At 36.9% G+C, this 23234-nt stretch overlaps 1 protein-coding gene across 1 annotated transcript in view; it reads left to right on the top strand.

Moving 5' to 3' along the window:
- Positions 1–23229, top strand: part of LOC103513064 (GATOR complex protein DEPDC5-like) — a 24556-nt gene extending 1327 nt beyond the window's left edge. The window contains exons 3-6 of the mRNA XM_026826263.1: positions 20511–20701; positions 22134–22330; positions 22651–22715; positions 23007–23229. Coding sequence (XP_026682064.1) covers positions 20511–20701; positions 22134–22330; positions 22651–22715; positions 23007–23229 — 676 coding nt within the window. The remainder of the gene's footprint in view (positions 1–20510; positions 20702–22133; positions 22331–22650; positions 22716–23006) is intronic.
- The last annotated feature ends 5 nt before the right edge of the window (positions 23230–23234 follow it).

The following is a 23234-nucleotide window of genomic DNA, read 5'->3' as shown; positions in this document are numbered from 1 at the left end:
CCCTTTTTTTTTTTCCAAAAAAAAAAAAAAAAAAAAAAAAAAAAAAACAGAATTTGTTCCGCTCATTGACTTTTGTCATTCCAGTAAACAAGTTTCAAAAAAATTAAAACTCAAATGCTCATCGCGTTGAATCTAATTTTTTTCTCTCTCCAGAAAAATAAAAATTAATTTCGACCGTAAATTAATATAATTATTCTTTTAGATTTTAGTCCAGGCCTTTCGCTTCTTGAGGTTACTTTGGCGTAGGCTGTTGGCAACTACTATAGGAGCCAGTGGTCTGCTCCACGAATGACTCCGCAAATCTGCATTCTCACTTTTTACTCCACGTCTAGAAAATCGAGGGGTACCAACGTTTTTTTATTCTTTCTAACGTAAATTAATATAATTATTCTTTTAGATTTTAGTCCAGGCCTTTCGCTTCTTGAGGTTACTTTGGCGTAGGCTGTTGGCAACTACTAGAAGCCAGTGGTCTGCTCCACGAATGACTCCGCAAATCTGCATCCTCACTTTTTACTCCACGTCTAGAAAATCGAGGGGTACCAACGTTTTTTTTTTTATTATTATTATTATTATTATTATTTATTATTTTTTCCCCCTTCTTTCTATGAGTGGAGTCTTTCTTCAAAGCCCAGGTTGCATCGCGCATCGGCCAAATAAAGTCATTGGATTTTGAATCAGAAACGGCTAATCTACCATCAGCTCCTTGAGTTTCGGTATACACCTCAATTAGGTTGCATCGCGCATCGGCCAAATAAAGTCATTGGATTTTGAATCAGAAACGGCTAATCTACCATCAGCTCCTTGAGTTTCGGTATAGACCTCAAGTAGCCACACATCCCATGTCCAGACGGTCACCCGTCCAATAAAATGATGCACACCACGCTGGATAACTTGAGTGTTCTATCGGTAATTATAATTAGGTTCACTATACTAATCCAGGAAAGGCCTTTTTAATTTGACCTCCGGGAGTGAAAAGGTCCCAAGAATCCTGGTTTTTCTTTCGAGGATGTCTGAGTGGGTTTTCATTAATTTGAAAAAATTGGTTAATTAAGCCACTAAAAGGTCCCAAGAATCCTGGTTTTTCTTTCGAGGATGTCTGAGTGGGTTTTCATTAATTTGAAAAAATTGGTTAATTAAGCCACTTACCTATATTGTTCTTCCTTTTTATACTTTCCTTTATTTTACAAGGAAAATGTAATTTTTAAATTAAACCAAAAAATAAAGATACATTTCCTTGGCAAATAATTGTTATTTGCGTGGATATTTTTTTTCTTATTTAATTAATTTGGATCTACCCCTGCACAAGGAAAATGTAATTTTTAAATTAAACCAAAAAATAAAGATACATTTCCTTGGCAAATAATTGTTATTTGCGTGGATATTTTTTTTATTTAATTAATTTGGATCTACCCCTGGATTAAAAATCCAGACCCTCTTTTGTTTTTTTCTTCGCGCAAGATTTAATACCCCAATAATTAATATAATAGGATTCATCATTCATGAAATTTCTTACCCTTGGATGTGGCTCTTTGCTCTCTTCTTTGCCCATAGCTGAGATACTTTGCCCATAGGATGGGATATTTTGAGAAGGTACTTTGTGTTGGATCCAAATTTTACGAGTAATGTACCTACAGATCTACTTAGGTATCTACCCATCTACCTCTGCCTTTCCATAGTTGATCTTCTCATCGTTGTCCTGTTGGATCTTTTGCACAAAACTGACCTTGAAAAGGAGAACCAAAGGGTATAAATATTTTACAGATCAAGTTGATCAAAAACTTATATATTACTAGCCGAAATCCTTAAGGCATGGCCGTTCATGTCACTCATCCATTTAGTGGTCTTGCTCGGCGCAGCTTAACAAAAACGAACCGGAAAATAGCCTATAACGTTCACGGGAGTGCAAGCAATAAGTTGAAAAAGATTCATAGCAATCGGATGAGCGGTTTGGCCAGCCATAAAGTTCGAACAAACAACAAACACACACACAAATATTCATTTTTATACTATCAGGTGTCAATGTTAGTTATACCTGATCAGGTGTACCTGTCAGGTCTACCTGATAGTGAGTGGCTGGCCTAACATATCACTTTAGACTTGTGTCTTGGGAATTGTCCTCTTGTATTTGTATTTACTTGTTATTATCAAATAAAGAATGTAAAACATTATAACTACATTAAACAAACACTTTACGTGAATAACATCTCTCGATTGCAGCCCAAATCATCGCCCTGGACCCGGTAGACAAGTCGATCCTGCGCACAATTTCCCTGGAGAACAATTGCGTTGACGTCACAAGCATTGTGTTCGGACACAGCAACCGGGATGTTCTCTACGTCACGACGGTAAACTCGACCACGGGTGCTGAAGAGGCGTTCGATGAGGATTACGCGAAACGAATCACCGATTCGGGCGGACTCGGGCTCAGCTCGCTACTTCGGGTTTGGAATGTGAACGCGCGGGCTTTGGCGGATTATCGGGCCCGATTCTTCTGATATCCGCGAAAGTGGATGGGTGATGATGGGTCCTCAAATTTTTATTCAGATACTTGGTTTTGTACATACTTTTGTGATTTTTATGAGTGAATATGAGCCATTTTCCTGAATTTGGTAAGGGTCCCTTAAAGCAAAATGAGGTTGAGTTGTCTAGATGTAGGTTTGCCAGGTTTGGCTCTTAGCCAAGAATTCTGCTAGATGACGACAAAACACCTCTATCAGACAGCGAAAGCTCGAACGTCAATTATTTCCGCAATATTTCTCGAACAAAAGAGGTAAAAGGAGTAAAAAAAAGTCCGATAGAAAAAATAGGAGACGGAAAAAATGGAAACATGTCCAGAATGTATTGACGCAATCCTTTGAATAATTTTGTCTCGTTACCGTCAGGGTGGCCGATAAAAACACAAAGGACTCGATCTTTTTTGCCCTTTACGTGATCAATTTTACAATTTTCATTTTTTATTTCTTCCTCCTCCTCCTCCTCCTCCTCCTCCTTCTTGTTCATATTACCTCTTTCTCCTGCTTCTTTTTCTTCTTGTTGGTCCCCTTCTCCTCCTCTTCAATCTACTTCTTCCTCTTCCTCTTCCTCCTCCTTCGTATTCTTGTTGTTCCCCTTCTTTTCCTCCTCCTCCTCTTTTCTTCTTCTTCTCTTTCTCTGCTCCTCATCTCTTCCCCGTCCTTTTTCTTCTTATTCTCCTCCTCCTTCTCTTATTCTTCTTCTCCTCCTCCTACTCTTCTTCTATGTAGGTAGAGCTTTTTCAATTTCGTTATTATTATTTCCAATTTTTTTTTCTCTCTCTCTGTTGATTGCATCTTCAATTGTCACACTGGACAGGCCAACATTTTTCCATTCCACTTCATTGGGCTTTGTAAAAGCTCTTGCGGCGATAATTCTGGAAATCTGGGAGAGACAAAAAGCTGTGCTTTTGGACATGAGTGTAAGGAGTAGTCGAGTGATTGAGTAAGTTGGCTTACTGCATTATTTTCCATGAAGTCAAAGGTAGAGGCCATAGAGACCTACGTATCGAGAATCTGACGTAAAATAAATAAGGCAAAAAATAGAAAGTTCCCCCTATCAAACCTCTTTTTCAAGGAAAATGTTCTTTTGGTCAAGGAACTAATATGTTTCAGCTTTTGAATGGACCTTCTGAACACCACATAACCTTCAACAAATAACCTTCTGAATCAGTTACAAATGGACTTTTCAACCAGCGGCGATAACACGTTGAATTCAGCACTACCCAATGTATCATTGAACGTTGCGCAAGGTTCCGGATACTAATCCGAATGGGTGGCCATCTGCGCAAGTGCTGCTGGCTCTTCCTGCCCCTACTCAAGCTGGACTTTGAGTCTTTGAACCATATTTCCCAAATAACCATCAAAGGATGGAGCGAGGGATACCTAAGTCCCTGAAGAGGTTAAAGTCCGATTTCAAAATGGAAAAAAATGACTTGCATTAAAAATCGTCCTGCCTGATTGATAAGAACAAGTCATTTACAACTTCCTGCTATCTTTCCGCCTGGACCTTTTCAATTGAAAATGCCGTCGAATTTTGAAACGTGATAATTTTTATTTATCAGAGTATTTTTCAAAGGGAAAAGCATCACCATTGTCGTGAACGGGACGTTTTATATTAGGATATATTGGTAGGAGCATTTGTATTTTATCCTTTCTACTCTTTCTAGTTATTTTTCCTCTTTTCAATTCGATTTTTTTTCTTCGAGACAAAGCTCGAAGGGGGCCCGGCAACCCTCTGCCCTCTAAATACCGTCCTGTGTTAAATGTTTCTTAGGCAGTATTAGGCACATACCTAGTTACCTTGAAAAATGTCCAAAATATTTTGTAATTTGTATGGTTGTAAATTGAAAAGGAAATAACGCCCGCATATTATTTTCAAAGTATGCAACATGTAATACTTTTTCCCAAATAACCGGTGAATATTTTTTATGGGTGCCTACAGTAAGGTAAGTATGCAATGCGCATTAAAATTATGCTACGCCTTGTAATTAAAAAACGCAGCGTGTAAGACAGTCTCAAGACTTCTTCTTTTTGAGCTCCTTCAGCCTTGTGTGAGTAGGCAATATGCTTGTCATGAATCCTAAGACCTTGAACCGGTTTGCTTTATGATTATTATCTCTTCATGCCAGAATATCAAAACAGTTCTTCTCAGAACCGCTAGGATGCAGTATTGATACCGTCTACTCAATTTTGGGTAGGTACTGGAACCTGGAAAGATACCGTTTAAAAGGGAAAATATCATTAGCTCATTAGATTGATCAGACTGGTAAAGATAAATTTGAGAATGTTTTTTTTTTGAACTCAACAAAAATTGTTACAATTTTTTTAGAGAAGAATATAGAATAAGTACACCTTGTTGATCCTGCTGGAAAATGACTAAAAAGTGGTCCTCATACTCTGGCTGTTCGTACCTTTGGATGGCCTGGGACAACCTTTGCAAGAGAAACTGATGCGAGCGAGGATCACCAAAAAAATTCATTCATTCTAGCATTCATACTCCACTCATTTCATTCTAACATTCTACACATACTGACCTATGTACAACAATAATAATTGATAGTTCTGGTGATAGTAGTGATGAATTTGATTATTGGTTCCCACAACATCATCAGAGCCAAATTACCCTCTCTGTCATTCAAAGAAAGAGTGAGTGAGTGAGTGAGAGAGTAAGAAAGAGAGAAAGAAAGAGAGAGAGAGAGAGAGAGAGAGAGAGAGACCACTATCTGAAGAGGAATACATTTTATTGATAAAAAGTGTCAAAATTTTGACAACTCAATCATGGCTGGATAAGGTTGACTTTGGGGTAAAAATTTCATCATGGTTTATTCCATTGATATCTTCCATTTGTTTACTAGTCTACTAGAGAGTAGAAAGTCCAGTAGTAACTATACCTAGGTACATAATTGATTTTAATTTCTTAAGTATTATTTCTAATAATTAGAAAGTTTGCAAGAACCTCTTGTTTCAGTGTTTTTCTTTTGGCTGTCGGAGTTCAATAGTGTCAACTCTTGGGAGCGGACTTGGGCGTTTCAGTTGATGAGGTTAGCTGGTCAAAAAGAAAAAGCGTTTACCTTCATTGTTCTTACTAAACAAATAGACAATGCATATTTTTTTTACATATCTAGTTTTAAATTGGATCATTTCTTTGTCTTTAGAATATCATTTCTTCCAACCTCATCAACAACGACAACAACCTTATACCTACGAGTGGTACAACTAGAGAAGATTTCACACCTCAGGAGGTCAGGGTCTCATCTGTTCTGAATAGATTGGTATTACTAGGCATTACATATCTGTTCTCAAATTACTATAGTCGATCAATCAAACCACAGTTATCCTAATAAGTGACATCAAAACATAAAAGAATGTCCTTAGGATTAGTAGTAATCTTGCTACTAGAAATTTAATAGTAGGGCTGTGAAAGAGGACAGTGGGTCTGTGAACAAGCTACTAGGAGTGCTTCTGGTCTATGTTGATGATCTATTGTGTGTAATTCGAATTGGGTTTAAAGTTGTAGAGAGAGTGTGAAACAAGGTTGTAATTCATTCATTGGGACAATCAATCATTGAGGACAATCTATGATTTCATGTTTGATTGATGGGGAAGTCCTCAGATATAATATCCACAAGAGGTATTGGTAGAAAACCCTTTTCTGAATCAGAGCCACACAGACATCAATCTTGAGTGGTTTAACAACATGCGGATACTAATATGTTCTATGTATCTGATTGTATGTGCTTTACCTTTACACTCCACTAATGAATGGCTTTTAAAAATTGGTTTTAAAAAATAATAATAAAGACCAAGAAGTTTTCTGGTACCTAGTGGTGGACTTTCTAAAATGTTGGAAGATAATTTTTTTATCATTATTATTTTATTTTTATTATAATTTCCAAGAGGCGTTACTGCCAAACAGTATACCTATTCTACCAATTTGATTTCTTTTTGGTTCGTGTTTGTTGCTCACTGTTTGTGCCAAATCGATGTGTCCAAACAAGTCTAGAGTTTGTCCAGACTTGGTGTAGACTGCAGACTATGCGTCTACATCTAAAGCTTAGAAATAAAATACCTACTTGTATCCTTCAGAGTGAGTTTTAACGTAAGTCCACTCTGATTCACTGAAGGCCGATTTGTGTTGGTTTACTGATGTGATGGTTCGTGTTATATTTTGTAAGTAGAGGTCAGTACGTTGAATAATAATAAATAATTATCAAATTCAAATATCAGTAGTTCCCCGTGAGATCTATGAAGGATATTTTGTTATAAACAAGTCTATTTTGAAAATCAACCTCACAAGACGCTGAAAAAATGGTCCGTCAAGTTACGCATCATCGACAAAGACGCTGGAAATATTTTGCTTCCAAGTAAGACTCGAACTCTCAACTCTCGCGCAAAGTGGGCGGAGTAGTGTGACATCGTGAGATCCTAACTATCAGAAGACACGGGTCATCAAGACTCTGGCAATGATTCAGCAGACCAGAGAACTCTCCTAACCAATACCAATACCAGTGAGAATGTGCAGCGAGAATATCCTATTAACTATAGCTGTAGATATTCCTATACCTGACTAGATAATCTATGTACAGAACGCACAACTAGAGGATCTAGAGATAGACTTGCACATCCGACTAGTACATTGCCATTTCTTCTTGGATCTCTACCAAGAGATAGATTATTCTTGCTATGATACAGAGCATACTAAACAAAATCAGTCTCCTACAATGTAGCTGGATAGCTGGAGTGAATCAAATTTTCCATGTCCATTGTGTCCATAGTCCATGGCCATTAATGGTATTATTTACTCTAGATTATTCTTGCTATGATACAGAGCATACTAAACAAAATCAGTCTCCTACAATGTAGCTGGATAGCTGGAGTGAATCAAATTTTCCGTGTCCATTGTGTCCATAGTCCATGGCCATTAATGGTATTATTTACTTCTTTTCTGACAACAATAAAATAATGAAAAAAACTCACAACATTTCTTGCGGTCGGATGGTTTGTACATAAAACACAAAAACAGAAGGATTAACAACAATAAAATAATGAAAAAAACTCACAACATTTCTTGCGGTCGGATGGTTTGTACATAAAACACAAAAACAGAAGGATTAAAAAAACTAAAATAGACAGCATGTTTTGTGGGCAGCGGGAATTTGGAAAGGTATGAATGGAAAAGCGGTAAAAATGACACACAGAAAAAAGGTAGAAGGTACAAAGGTACGAAGTACGAAGGTTGAGGCAGCTATTAGTCCACAATAAATCAAATAAAGATCTTCAAGTTTGGACCTCTTTCGTCCCAGTCACGAAAACGGAATACCTACTTTGAAACTCCCCAAGATTCCAAATTTTCGAAAAGTAAACAAATTCATCAATTGAAATTCGCCGTTATTTGGGGACGTTTAAGTAGGGTGACTGTACCAGTAGTCGATCATTTTTCACGCTTAGTCCACAATAAATCAAATAAAGATCTTCAAGTTTGGACCTCTTTCGTCCCAGTCACGAAAACGGAATACCTACTTTGAAACTCCCAAATATTCCAAATTTTCGAAAAGTAAACGAATTCATAAATTGAAATTCGCCGTTATTTGGGGACGTTTAAGTACGATTTCTTTAAACAAACGCTAATTAAGCAAATTGATGAATCAAAGAGATGGATGTTAAAAGTTCATTTCCATTTCAAATGGACGAGTTGACGAGGAATAGTTTACAGAAGGCATACAATCGCAAGATATCCCAAGGTGTAAGAACTTACAGCAATAAACTTTACAATGAGTGAAGTTCTCAAAACCAAGAGATTATTAAATTATTTAACGAAACCGTTGTAACCTAATGAAACGACTCATATTGATTAGCTGATGATTAGGTCATTGAAACCGACTGAGAAATCGGTGACCGTTAGAACGAAGAGGTGAAACAAGACGTTGAGAAAAGGAACAAACATGTTAAAAAGTAACCCCTTGAACCAATCACTAAATAAAAGTAAGTCCCAAATACCAAAAGCAACCAGCATTAGCGTGGCGCCTGGGATATTAATTTCGTCTCAACTCATTCAACCCCCCACGACCCAAAATGATGCCCCGAAAGGAATATCAAAGGGACCCTTGGGAAGTGTTGAATCCCTGGCACATACATAGCACCCAGGGTGGCCAAATTAACACTCTCCTTACCTGGCCGTGGTCTTCTGGTCCATTATTAAAAACAGCGGATTCGATTTTTTATTAAAGGTACATACATACATACCTATTAGCTAAGTACTTTTCGGCGTTTTGTGATTCCTCAGCATTTCATGGCAAGCTGGCTATACTGCGGAAGACCTGATCCAATATTCACACTTTGACACAACCATTGGGTTTCAATTTCAATTTCATATCAATCTTTCAGCTCCCAAAATAGAATCACCACCGCCGCAAAATTAATAATCACATTTGAACTCCATAAAATCCGACAGCCTAAACAACTTCTTACTATCAAAACATCAGCCTAAATAACTTCCTTCGCCAAATACCAAAAACTTCTCATTTTCTCAGCCCAAAAAGTGTTGCACGTGACTGTCCTCCTTACAAATCCCTAGATAGGCACCTCTAAACCTCTATGGTACATTACTATCTTTTCTGTAGTTATCTCAAGTAGTTTGTAAATACACATTTTTAAGGACACAGATACATAGAAGATCGATACAAATTACTATATCGTTTGAATATCTAAAATAATTTAGTTTTTTTATAGACATAAGTAGTCACATATTTTATAGACCACATATTTCAGTCTCGGGATAAGGACTTGCAGGACAACTGGTTCATGGATCTGGTGATGGTAAAACCTATGAGTTCACGGTAAAAACCTCTCAGCCGCTCTGTCTGCTACTCTTTGGAGTCTTTGGTCTGTCGTGAGAAGCTATTAGTAGTGACCATAAAAAAACTTTACTCAATATTATGGTGACTACTATGTGTGTGTAAGGTTATACATACAGCAGTGGCTTTTTATGTTGCGTTAAGTGGCGGAGATCAGAGATTTGTTTACTGGGCTTGTAGAATTCGTTGGTGGATGTCTGGATGCTACTCTTTGGAGTCTTTGGTCTGTCGTGAGAAGCTATTAGTAGTGACCATAAAAAAACTTTACTCAATATTATGGTGACTACTATCTGTGTGTAAGGTTATACATATACAGCAGTGGCTTTTTATGTTGCGTTAAGTGGCGAAGATCAGAGATTTGTTTTCTGGGCTTGTAGAATTCGTTGGTGGATGTACGAAATTGTGAATTGGTGGAGATGTATAAAGTACCTGCGAAATCACGGATTGGTGAAGACGTCTAAAATACGAAATATTGAATTGGTGGAGATGTCTGAAATACGCTATTGTGAATTGGTGGAGATGTCTAAAATACAAAATTGAAAATTTGTGGAGATGTCTAAAATACAAAATTGTAAATTGGTGGAGATGTCTGAGATACGAAATTGTGAATTGGTGGAGATGTCTGAATTACCTACGAAATATCTAATGTATTGTTTTAGACTGGAAAAATGTCTCATTGGTTTTTCAAGGTAAAGGTAAAAAGTGCTCTTTTTTTATTATAAGCAGACTGTTAGCAGAGGGTGAAACCAATTTGGTCCACAGAAGGACAAGAAACACAGATTTAACAGATATATCGTCTGTATCTTCACTGAATATTACAACAGAAATCTAGTAATCGAGTTGTCATAGAGATGTCACGGTTAGACTCATGGGTCGTATAGAAGCTGAGCATAATTTATCCACATGTCATATTATAGCAACAGATGTTTGGAGCACGTGGCCCTTACTGGGCCCTTCTCCCGCCCCTTAGCTCACAGCTAGACTCATGGGTCGTATAGAAGCTGAGCATAATTTATCCACATGTCATATTATAGCAACAGATGTTTGGAGCACGTGGCCCCTACTGGGCCCTTCTCCCGCCCCTTAGCTTAGATAATAAAAAAGAACATCTAAGAACATTTCACGCTGAAATTTCTGTCTCCAAGATTCTTGCTCAGGGTCTGTTCTATCCGCAGTGACAATGTCGTCCAAAAAGAAGATGATCTGCTTTTGAATCAAGATATATCAAGAAATAAGACATACATAGTAACAAACAACATTTACGAAATAAATATATTTCTACCTCTGGTACTCGCGGACGTAACTCGGTTGATAAAATAAAAAAGAACATCTAAGAACATTTCACGCTGAAATTTCTGTCTCCAAGATTCTTGCTCAGGGTCTGTTCTATCCGCAGTGACAATGCCGCCTAAAAAGAAGATGATCTGCTTTTGAATCAAGATATATCAAGAAATAAGACATATGTACATAGTAACAAACAACAATATTTACGAAATAAATATATTTCTGCCTCTGGTACTCGCGGACGTAACTCGGATGATAAAGTTCAGACCTGGGGCGAAAATCGGAGGGACGCAAGTCAGATTTCACTCATTTGATCTTAAGGACGCAAGTTGGAACTGTTGGCACAGTGCGACATTTTTGTCTTAAGCTGAGCAGAATAAAATAAATGGACTAGGGGGCGAAAGCCACTTTTTTTTCTAGTTAAGCAAGGTCTTTTTACTGAACTGTTACTTGTATGTGTTATTTTTTAACCCATCAAATATACGAGACCTTGTTTAGACTGCTGGGGTAAAGGGACTTTTCAGTCCTATTCGGGCAGGATAAACAAGGTATATTCTATTCTATTCTATTCTACATCCATGTACGATCCGAGTACCTACTTGAAGAGTTTGTCCAGACTTGGTGTAGACTGCAGACTATGCGTCTACATCTAAAGCTTAGAAATAAAATACCTACTTGTATCCTTCAGAGTTTTAACGTAAGTCCACTCTGATTCACTGAAGGCCGATTTGTGTTGGTTTACTGATGTGATGGTTCGTATTATATTTTGTAAGTAGAGGTCAGTACGTTGAATAATAATAAATAATTATCAAATTCAAATATCAGTAGTTCCCAGTGAGATCTATGAAGGATATTTTGTTAGGATGCCTTGGTTCTAAGTCAAACTCAGGTTACGATAACGGACATCACTCAACATTACCCCAAATACACTCACCCTTGTCTGCAAAATAATGACTATGTCCAACAAAATGAGAAATCTCGGAAATCAACAAAAAAATGTTATCTCATTTTCATCGATAACGGACATCACTCAACATTACCCCAAATACACTCACCCTTGTCTGCAAAATAATGACTATGTCCAACAAAATGAGAAATCTCGCAAATCAACAAAAAAATGTTATCTCATTTTCAAGAAATTTCCAACTAAAAAGTACCTCAACATCCATTAAAGGTAAGGGGTTATTCATCGTGGAGAAATTATTGAGAATTCTGATGAATTGTTCCCAGCAAACATCATGAGAAGAAATAAGGACGAATTACGCGAAACTGTAACTTCAGGTATTCCAATGATTCATGTAATAGTACCAGAAGATAGTGAGAATGAATGGAAAGGGTATCCGGAAATGGAACCTCTTGTCTCTAACCAGACTATACTTGTACCTGATGATGACTCTTTCATTCAATCGAAACGGGGAAACTACACAATGAATGAGTTCATTTGAAGTTCATGTAAAGTGATTTCTTGACCATTGTTCTCATTTGCCATCATTTGGTTTATTAGAATTGCTATGTCTTTCTTGCCAATTCCTAGGAATTTTAACTCAATGAGTATCAGGTAGTTGACTAGTTGCCGGGACTCTGCCATTCATTTGAAGGCTTCAATATGCCTGAGCTCTTCTTTGTTTGTGTCGAATGTTTTGTCATGTTCATTTAATTCATTTAATCCGTCAATATTTCTGCGGTCGATGGCTAAACCTTCTTTTCTAGCATTCTAAATGTGATTGACGGTGGGGATTAATCTCCCGTAAGCCTAATATTATGAGGAGGGACAACCTATATTGTCTTCACTAGGGGGTCAATTTTTCTACAAAAGTATATTTATCTACCATTAATTTTAATAGAATTATTTCAGCCTAGGCCTTTCCCAATGAAATACCTAAGAAAAAACTAAAAATGATGGCTATAATAACAGACAACATTAATAGCAAACAATACGTTATTGCTAACTAATAAATAAAAATAAAGACATCTCACACTAATGATAGGCCTTCAACCTAAGAATATCCACAATGGTGTGAAAAAAAACAACCTCAGAGCAAACCAAAGTGGGACCGAACATCATCATAAATAACCGAAAACTCTGATGGGTGGCCTAAATCATAGGTGTACTCGGATGTGTTTCAAACACCTTTGTCGGCACTTCCAAGAGAATATGAACGGCGCGAAGATGGTGAAGGTAATAGCGAGAGTTATGAAGAAAAGGTAAAAAAACGGAGGAATAGAACATGTTCAAACAGAGTTTACAGAGCAAAAGTACAAGTACGTACGTGCAGTCCCGTGTTAAAGATAAAATAAAATCAGAAAATAGATGATGTAACTTCAAAATATTGCAAAATGTAACGAATAAAGTGAGCTTGCTTTTAGAAATGCAGCCCGTCCTAAAAGTTATAAATACATCTGTTTTTCAATTTTTCTGAGAGCTTACTGAGTCACAACATGGTCAACATTTTACATAATCAAGCGTACCGGGAGGCGCACGAACGTCACGAGTTCGAAACGCCAACCGGCCTATATTAATACGAAACAGAGTTTCATGGTTTTTCGGCTATAATATACTGGTAAGTATAATAGGTAATTATTATGTAGTTTCGGCACTGAATGCTTACGTTTGACCCTTATAGGTAGAGCACAACATGACCAATATACATTGGGTGCAGGTGAGAACAGGAAAAGTCAAAAGCCTACATTAAAAGGCCTCGAACCATCATAAAATCTAATAAACCGCAATAATAATGGCCATTTTAGTTGCCAGGAACCAAACAAAGCAATAATGGACCCCATTCATTGCATTGGATAGGGACGCTGAATTTTTTTCAATGGGACAGTCTGGCGCCAGAGCTCATTTTCTCCTAACTGTGTGAAAAATCGACATAATAAACACCTTTCCAATTGATACTGTAACAACATCTACAGGTATTTGGAAAAGAAAAGAAATATGTAATGAAAACCGTACTGCACATGGAAAACTACAAGAGCTACAATTCTCTAACAAATAAAGAAGATACCAACGGAAAGTTTGGAAGAATAGATGACACATTGCTTGATGACATTTCAGCTGACCGTTACAACACTGTCATAACAACTTTAAACAGTACCGACAACATTAATAGCAAACAATACGTTATTGCTAACTAATAAATAAAAATAAAGACATCTCACACTAATGATAGGCCTTCAACCTAAGAATATCCACAATGGTGTGAAAAAAACAACCTCAGAGCAAACCAAAGTGGGACCGAACATCATCATAAATAACCGAAAACTCTGATGGGTGGCCTAAATCATAGGTGTACTCGGATGTGTTTCAAACACCTTTGTCGGCACTTCCAAGAGAATATGAACGGCGCGAAGATGGTGAAGGTAATAGCGAGAGGTATGAAGAAAAGGTAAAAAACGGAGGAATAGGTAGAACATGTTCAAACAGAGTTTACAGAGCAAAAGTACAAGTACGTACGTACAGTCCCGTGTTAAGGATAAAATAAAATCAGAAAATAGATGATGTAATTTCAAAATATTGCAAAATGTAACGAATAAAGTGAGCTTGCTTTTAGAAATGCAGCCCGTCCTAAAAGTTATAGATACATCAGTTTTTCAATTTTTCTGAGAGCTTACTGAGTCACACATGGTCAACATTTTACATAATCAAGCGTACCGCGCGGGAGGCGCACGAACGTCACGAGTTCGAAGCGCCAACCGGCCTATATTAATACGAAACGGAGTTTCATGGTTTTTCGGCTATAATATATTAATACGAAACAGAGTTTCATGGTTTTTCGGCTATAATATACTGGTAAGTATAATAGGTAATTATTATGTAGTTTCGGCACTGAATGCTTACGTTTGACCCTTATAGGTAGAGCACAACATGACCAATATACATTGGGTGCAGGTGAGAACAGGAAAAGTCAAAAGCCTACATTAAAAGGCCTCGAACCATCATAAAATCTAATAAACCGCAATAATAATGGCCATTTTAGTTGCCAGGAACCAAACAAAGCAATAATGGACCCCATTCATTGCATTGGATAGGGACGCTGAATTTTTTTCAATGGGACAGTCTGGCGCCAGAGCTCATTTTCTCCTAACTGTGTGAAAAATCGACATAATAAACACCTTTCCAGGGACCGAAAATCTAACGTACAATCTAAGAGGCAATAAAGTTGAGGTATTGATACTTTTTATTGAATGAAATGGGTACAAAAAAGAAAAAGTCATTAAAGAACACTAGACTCTCAGGTGGGATTTTTATATTCACGCAGTTCAGGGTGAGTCCCAATTTCGGTGTTTTCTCGCCATCCTTTGATGAACAGAACTGCAGAAGTAGAACAAGTCCAAAATCAAAGTCGAAAAAAAAAAGACGAAATAAACCCTTCATTATATCAGTATACATTTTCGAGAATGCTTTTATTATCCTTAGGTCTATAACTCACGTGGAATTAAATTTCGAACGTTCAGTTTCTGCTCCAAGCAGGAAACGACGGAAAAGGGCAAAGAGCTACAGAGCAAACTGCCCTCTCAAATCATAATAAAATCATCTATTTGCATCACACAAGCTCCAAGGTTCGGTATCAGTTCAGAACAGAGAATCAACATCTGGAAGGTCATCAACGCCGTCGGTTCTCTTCTTCGTTACATCAGCCCAACTTTAACAAATAACAATACACTTTGATTGAGCATACCACACAACACACAACACACGCAACAAGTCCTCTGACCCTGTTAAATGCGACGTTCTCACACCCATAAACTTTTAGTACGCGCGAGTAACTTTAATTCTCAAATATTTGTACGTAGAACGTATTGTTACCCTCCTTTTTTTACAAGCTCTTATTGGACGTGAGCAAAAAGTTTAGCATGTGAAAATTTTTGCGAGGCATTCAAACACGCAATGAGGTTTTATTACGAGAAGAATATTAAACGTATAAATGTCAAAGCCTAGGAACTTCTGATCAAATCTGACAGTCTCCAGACACTACAGTTTAAAGATTTCGGAGGATTTATGGCTCCTTCCAGAATCTAGATGGACACAAAATAATTTATATCTAAACTTAATCAGGAATTATTTCTGGTATCTTTGTGATGTTAAAAGCCCCTCTTGTACGAGTATAATGTAACTATCACAATGATATTTAAAGTACCTACCTATCATGAATCTAAAGTCGCTTTTCCATGTGGTACCTAATGTCACTAATAGTGGACAGCCAAATACAACCCGAAATCCTACTTCCTAGCAGACAGTGGAGAAACCACTAACAGTATCGAGAGACCTACCAAGAAGTCTTGAAACTCAGCACTGTAATGAAAATAATGCTGACAAGAGGAAATTGATGGAAATTTTTGAAGAAAGAAAAAAATGTAAAATGTGGTCATTTCCTTCGTAACCTCTACTGGAGAGAATAAAATTAAAAATTGCATGTTAAATTTACATAGGGAGTTTTGACATCTCCACCAAAATAAACAAATCAGTGGAGATGTCAACATTCCCCATATCGCCTGAGCAAATCAAATCTAAAGATCTTGGAGTCTCGACTATTCTAATAACTACAAAACTACATGTTTGGGAGTATTTGTCTAAGTTAAACTACAAACCTTAGACATGAAATACTAGTTTGAATAAGCAACATAAAAAGCTCTTATGATCGTGTATCCCCCCTCTTATAGAAACGCCAGACAAACATTTGTATTCAGACCACATACCAGACGTATTATTAAACCTAAAAATGTTTGTAGACATTGAGATGAACTAATAAATAGAGTTGTTTCCAAATTAAAATAATCGTGAAACACTCATAACGTGACGTCACAACATTGAGCAGAAAAATAAAATGCATTAAGGAGAATGTGAAGACCATAAAGCAGTAAAAGGATATTTTATTGCACGAAGCATAATACAATCGGTATATCACCCAATAGTAAACCGGACAAGAAGTAAAAGTAAATCCTGCAAGGAGGATCGAACCCCCTCCGAGCATATCTTAAGCACCTCCTCTCTAAAAGTAAAGAAATCCTCCCACAGAAAAGAAAGAGACAACAAAAAAACAATTTGGTAGATTGTGAGGAGGAGATGCAATGTTAGTTGAATTTCACAGTACATTGAATGGTTTGTTGTGTCCTCATTTGTGACCACCGTCATCACTTTTCGCCGATTTTTCGACCAGTTTTTTTTTACAGTTAATTATTATTTTTTGCAAATTTAGTTGGTTGTTGTGCTTGTTAAATTAAAAAATATTTTTTTCGTTTTTTATTAACTTGACTTTATCGTGTATGAAGTGAATTTCACAGTACATTGAATGGTTTGTTGTGTCCTCATTTGTGACCACCGTCATCACTTTTCGCCGATTTTTCGACCAGTTTTTTTTACAGTTAATTATTATTTTTTGCAAATTTAGTTGGTTGTTGTGCTTGTTAAATTAAAAAATATTTTTTCGTTTTTTATTAACTTGACTTTATCGTGTATGAAGTGTTCGATTAACTTTTTAATATTTTTTAATTTGTTCATTTTATTTTTTAACAGTTTTAAACGTTTTTTTACCCAATTTGGCTACCCTTGCCCAAGGGTAGTTTCGTAAATGTACAAGAGGTCATGCGTTCTTCTGCGCCTCTGGTGCTCATAGCTTTGCTGACCACTTTGGTAACTCTGGCAAGCAAGGAGGTCCAAAGTAAAATCAAACCCGGCCGAGGGAGAGGCAGTAATTGGTGGTAAGTGATATTTCATGTCTTCTTTTTAATTGAGTAAATACGATCAATCAAACCACAGTTATCCTAATAAGTGACATCAAAACATAAAAGAATGTCCTTAGGATTAGTAGTAATCTTGCTACTAGAAATTTGGGGGACAATCAATGTGAAGCACCTATTTTGTGCGTTATTGCAATTTGAACGTGGAAATGTGCAAGAGTAACCCGTAAGGTTTTGAGATTTTTGAGACCACACGCATCATTTCTACTTTTTTTAAAGCTATTTTTAGCGAAATTATATTCAATTTGGTCTGTTTTCGGCTGTATCTGTAAATATTCAATGTCACTTTGATCACTTCTTTGTCTTTTTTGGATGTTTGTCATTGCTTCTTTATTTCCCCTCGAATACCTACCTATAATAGGTACTATTTGTCTTCTCTACAAAGTCTAGTCTTGACGCTGAAAAATCCCAAACACACAATCCTCTTAATCAGACAAATCCACGACTATTTTAGTGAAGCGTTCAAAATGTTCCCGCATTTAAAATGCAAAACTTTAAAAACAACAAAATAACATAACACAATTACATTCTTAATATTATACAACGCGCGAATGGGAGATACAAATTTCCATGTAAATTATTCTAGTTTTTGCATTTTAAAAACGAACATTTTCAAAATTTCCAAAAGATAGGTAGAGGTGAGTAAAATTAAACGCGCGTAAGTACACGAGCATTTTACTGATGAAAATTTGAGCTCAATGTTGTTATGAATATAGTTAAGTTTGAGGAGAGATTGTGGCAATTTTCCTTTGCAGTCGTTAGGTTTCTTCACTTCTTTCTTTGGGCAATTTGGTATACTTTATGGACAATTAGGGGACAATAAATAAGGTACCTATGTAACGTATATTATTATCCTTTCCTGAAGTCTAAATTTGGTCAAATTTTCCATCAACTTTTTTTTACATGTGGAGCTTTTAGAAGTCGCTTTCGGTCCAGGATTCTGAACAAACTAATCTGTCGTTAATTCCCCTCTGGTGGTGGTAGAGTTTATACTTACATTACATTGAAATGGGGGTCTTTTCTGATGAAATTCCTGTGTGCGGAGTCCAGTATGGAGGACTCTTGCACCCGAGTTTAATACTTAGTTTCTACATTGAACATCGGTCATTTGAGACTCTTGACTTCCCCCACGGCTTGCTTGGCTCACAGAGGCTTTCCTTATCATCTTGTACCAAATGTACCACTTCCAAACTCCTCTTCTTACTCGTAGGTACATCAATCTCCTCTTCTCTTGAAAATCGCCTTCTTTCATCAACCCGAACTATTCTTCATTAGTGAAATTTTATGTTAATAAAATTATTCCTTCTTAAAAAGTTGAATGTAATTTCTGGCGACATCCTCCCTAATGTGTGTTATGTTTCCGAGATAAAAACGCGTCTCGAACATTTTCTGGCGTAACATTAAAGTTGCGGTAAAACACAGTCGACTGAAAAAGTGTTTCGCGTTGTGCCAGTAATAACCTTCTTTTTTCCTAATCTCTTTTTCTCTGTTTTTTCGGGGAAAAGGAAAACAGCAGGCCTCGTTTTGAAAATTTGGATGGGGTGATTGTCACGGGACAGTAGGAGATGTTTACGGAAGATTGAGATTAAGTTCACCCTGGCAAAGAAGCTATACGACATTGCACAAACACTTTCACAAGTTCTCAACGAACCACGGATTACACTGAAATTTACCATTGTCCATCGTATTCAGTATCTGCATGAGATGACGTCACAAACTGCTGAACATTTCGGGTTACACTGTGCAACTGGAAACCCGAGGGTAAACCTGGTCTAAAGTAAAAAAAAAAAAAAATCCATTCTAGAGATGACGTCACAAACTGCTGAACATTTCGGGTTACACTGTGCAACTGGAAACCCGAGGGTAAACCTGGTCTAAAGTAAAAAAAAAATCCATTCTAAAAATTCGTTCCTCGACAGATCATTGGCCATTTTCTCAATGGTCTTTCCAGAAAACTACGATTTCGGGTTATCAACTGACTTTCGAACACAGGTCAGAAATAATTCCTGTTTCAGAAATTCCAGGATTCAACGGTTCTGAGTTTCCCCTAGTTTCCGCGATTCCTAGAAATTAGATCCATTCTAAAAATTCGTTCTTCGACAGATCATTGGCCATTTTCTCAATGGTCGTTTCAGAAAACTACGATTTCGGGTTATCAACTGGCCCTATCAAATGACTTTCGAACACAGGTCAGAAATAATTCCTGTTCCAGAAATTCCAGGATTCAACGGTTCTGAGTTTCCCCTTGTTTCCACGATTCCTAGAAATTAGAAATCATCACCGTTTCGCAACAATTCTAAGTTCGTCCCTGTTTTACCTCTCAGCTTTCTGTCGGCGCTGAAATTCTCACAATTACAACTTAATTACGACACGTTAGAGCGTATGAGTGTAGTGTGCATACATTAAGATTAAGCTGCTCTCCTAAAAGTTTGGCAAGTTGTACAATAGGGGAAGAATTTCAAATTTTTCGAGAGTGTACGAATTTGAAACAACAGCTATTGCGTACGCTGTTCACAGTCGAAGCAGAATTGACACATTTCACATTTATGATAAGTTGATAAGTTAAAGAGGCTATGCAGTTGCAGATCATAATTATCTTGGGTTGTATGAAAACAAATAACTACTTATTCACTTTTATAGAACATCAGGTAACTCATATTTATTTAAAAGGACCAGTTTCGGCCAAAAGGGACCTTTTCGTCTTAGGCTTAATTCATTGTCATTTCTTTCCTATGAGTAGTATAAGAACTTGAGAACGTATGTAAGCGATGTGCTAGACCTCTATCATGACAACCTCACCTTCATCTGTTAAGATAAGATGTGTCGCTGAAAGTTCTCTCTACCTTCAAGATGAAGTCACGCCGTATTTAATTTAATTCTTTTCGGAGCCTATTTTACATATTCTTATTGAGTTTTTAGTTCATTCAGAATTCATCCTTCCTCACATGCCTCCCTCCTCCGGAAAAACATTTCAAACACTCATTCTTTCCCGATGTTGTTCTTTTCTGTCTTCTGTCCACAGTGCTCCTCCTGATTTCTTCCTTTTCTCCTGTATTTTTTTTTTTTTATTTTTCTTTTCCTTTCTTATTCTTTTTTTCTTTCTTATTATTTTTCATAGAGTGGCAGTTCAAAACGAGCGCTACGATGATTGGTCCAATGTTCTCCGGCTGTTACGTCGTCATTTCATTGACTACCACCAGAGTGTTCTGAATCACCACCAATGTGCCTACGTGGATAATATGCCACGAGCATTCAACTCATGTGCTGCGCAGGGGAACTTCCTTGAGGTGCTCAATATGTCTCTGAATGGTGAGTTCAATGTGAATTCATAACATAGTGGTGGTGTAGTGGTCAAGACGTTCGCCTGGTAATCAGGAGGGAGTGGGTTCAATCCCAGCCGAGGTATGAAATTTTATCCTCAATATAATTTGAGAATTCTAATTTGAGAATTTGACCACAATATGGGAGTAGTCTACTGCTGGAATAAAGGGACTTTTCAGTGCTATGCGAACAGTATAAATAAGCACTTTGGAATTGGAGTGATTTTTTTTTCTACTCTGGGAATTGAACGTGATCTTCTGCATTACAAGCAAGCCCTTTACCATGGGGCTAACCGTGCCTCAATAACATCAACTAACAACTTGCTATTCAGAGCTTTTTTCCTACAATTTCACATTTACCCCCGGGACCACAAAATGTTCGTTTTTAAAATGCAAAAACTAGAATAATTTACATGGAAATTTGTATCTCCCATTCGCGCGTTGTATAATATTAAGAATGTACCTACATAATTGTGTTATGTTATTTTGTTGTTTTTAAAGTTTTGCATTTTAAATGCGGGAACATTTTGAACGCTTCACTAAAATAGTCGTGGATTTGTCTGATTAAGAGGATTGTGTGCTTGGGATTTTTCAGCGTCAAGACTAGACTTTGTAGAGAAGACAAATAGTACCTATTAAGTAGGTATTCGAAGGAAAATAAAGAGGCTATGACAAACATCCAAAAAAGACAAAGAAGTGATCAAAGTGACATTGAATATTTTTTACAGATACAGCCGAAAACAGACCAAATTGAATATAATTTCGCTAAAAAATAGCTTTAAAAAAAGTAGAAATGATGCGTGTGGTCTCAAAAGTCTCAAAACCTTACGGGTTACTCTTGCACATTTCCACGTTCAAATTGCAATAACGCACAAAATAGGTGCTTCACATTGATTGTCCCCCTTATTTTGAAGTCCTTTTTGAAGTTCCCCCCCCCCTCCCCTCCCCAAGTGTTGAGAAATGTTTCTTTCCCTTTTAAAAAACTTTCTTTCTGTCCAAACTGTGAAAAATCTCATGGCCAGAAAGAAGAAGGTCTGAATTATTCACAAGAAACTACTTATTTGTTTTTATGCACCGGGAAAACTTGGAACTTTTTTCTTCGAATAATACTAAACTTGTAATATTTTCTTCCCTTATGAAATAACTGGGACTTGGGAGACCACCTTGATATTAAAATTTTAGAATATTAAAGGTACAATATGCAATTGTACAACATTGTATATAAATATATTGTACAATACATATATATACATATTTAGGTACAATTGTACCTAAATATCCTCTTTTGGGAAAAGCACCTAGCACCTGTCCAGATATACCAACCGCTGGGGGTTTCTATAATAGGCTGCGAGGCTTATTTAAAAACTGGTACAATTGTTACGATTCCGGCCTTAACAGTACTGTCTGTTTCAAATGTCCAGTATTCGAGAAGCACTATCTGGATCGAAGTTTCGACCGCACTGGGCAGCTGAGTGTTGTCATCACGCCCGGGGTAGGTGTGTTCGCTGTGGACAGAGAGCTCACCAATGTTACCAAGCAGAGGATCATAGATAGTGGCGTTGGGAGTGACCTGGTGTGCGTGGGGGAGCAACCTCTTCATGCTGTACCATTGCTCAAGGTATAGTTCAATTTTTCTAGGTTTGGTACTTTTTTTTAATAATAATACAACAAAATACATACTTAGATAATATATTGAAAAACTTAGATATTATCTAAGTATGTATTTTGCATTCATAAAAGCTTGACCCATCCTTTAGGGCTGTTTGCCCTACACCTAAGTAAGCCTCAGGTGAGCCTTTTGGGTAGGAGTGTATTTTGTTTTAGTTCAAAGTTAAAAAAAAAGGTATATTAAACAGAACACAATGATTCGAATACCCTAAAAAGAAGGGAAAACAAAATCTGTTTCCTTGATTTCTGATTTGATTATTTCTTTTTCAGTTTCACAATAAGGATAGTATCATTACTGCAGATGATTACAGTATGCCCCATTGGATTAATCTGAGGTAAGTTTTTTTATTTGCCATAAATGGTTCACCCGTTTTCGTGTTGTTGTTTTAGCGGCTTTAACTTTTGCCGAATGGTGACGGCAGAACCCGTTTTTATGTCATAAGAAGAGATATCGTATAAACTGAAACTAGAATTTAAAGTGACATTTTAATCAATATGAATACCTTCAATTAAATTCTGTTCTGACCTTATTCTAATACCTTCATAGTATAAACGATTTTTTTATTTCTATTTCATAATGCTTTTTTAGTTATTTATTTATTTTCGATTTCTTGATACTGTTTCAGTTTCTATTCCAACAAGAAGCCTTCCGTATATTCCAATTTCATCCCACGGATCAAGTTGCCCTCACTTAGTCTGGATTCCAAGGAGCTTGTTGCTGAAGACAACTCGAGTGAATCAGAAGATGAAACGTTTCCCAACAATGTATACGACCATGATGCATTCGACAGTCAAGTGTTCAATAATTTACCGACGGTGCCCTGTAGTAAACTGTCATCCAATAGGTGAGAAAG

The sequence above is a fragment of the Diaphorina citri genome, unplaced genomic scaffold (genome assembly GCF_000475195.1).
Source record: "Diaphorina citri unplaced genomic scaffold, Diaci psyllid genome assembly version 1.1 scaffold39, whole genome shotgun sequence".
Taxonomy (NCBI): domain Eukaryota; kingdom Metazoa; phylum Arthropoda; class Insecta; order Hemiptera; family Psyllidae; genus Diaphorina; species Diaphorina citri.
Note: the sequence above shows the minus strand (reverse complement) of the source record. Positions and strands in the feature narration are given on the sequence as shown.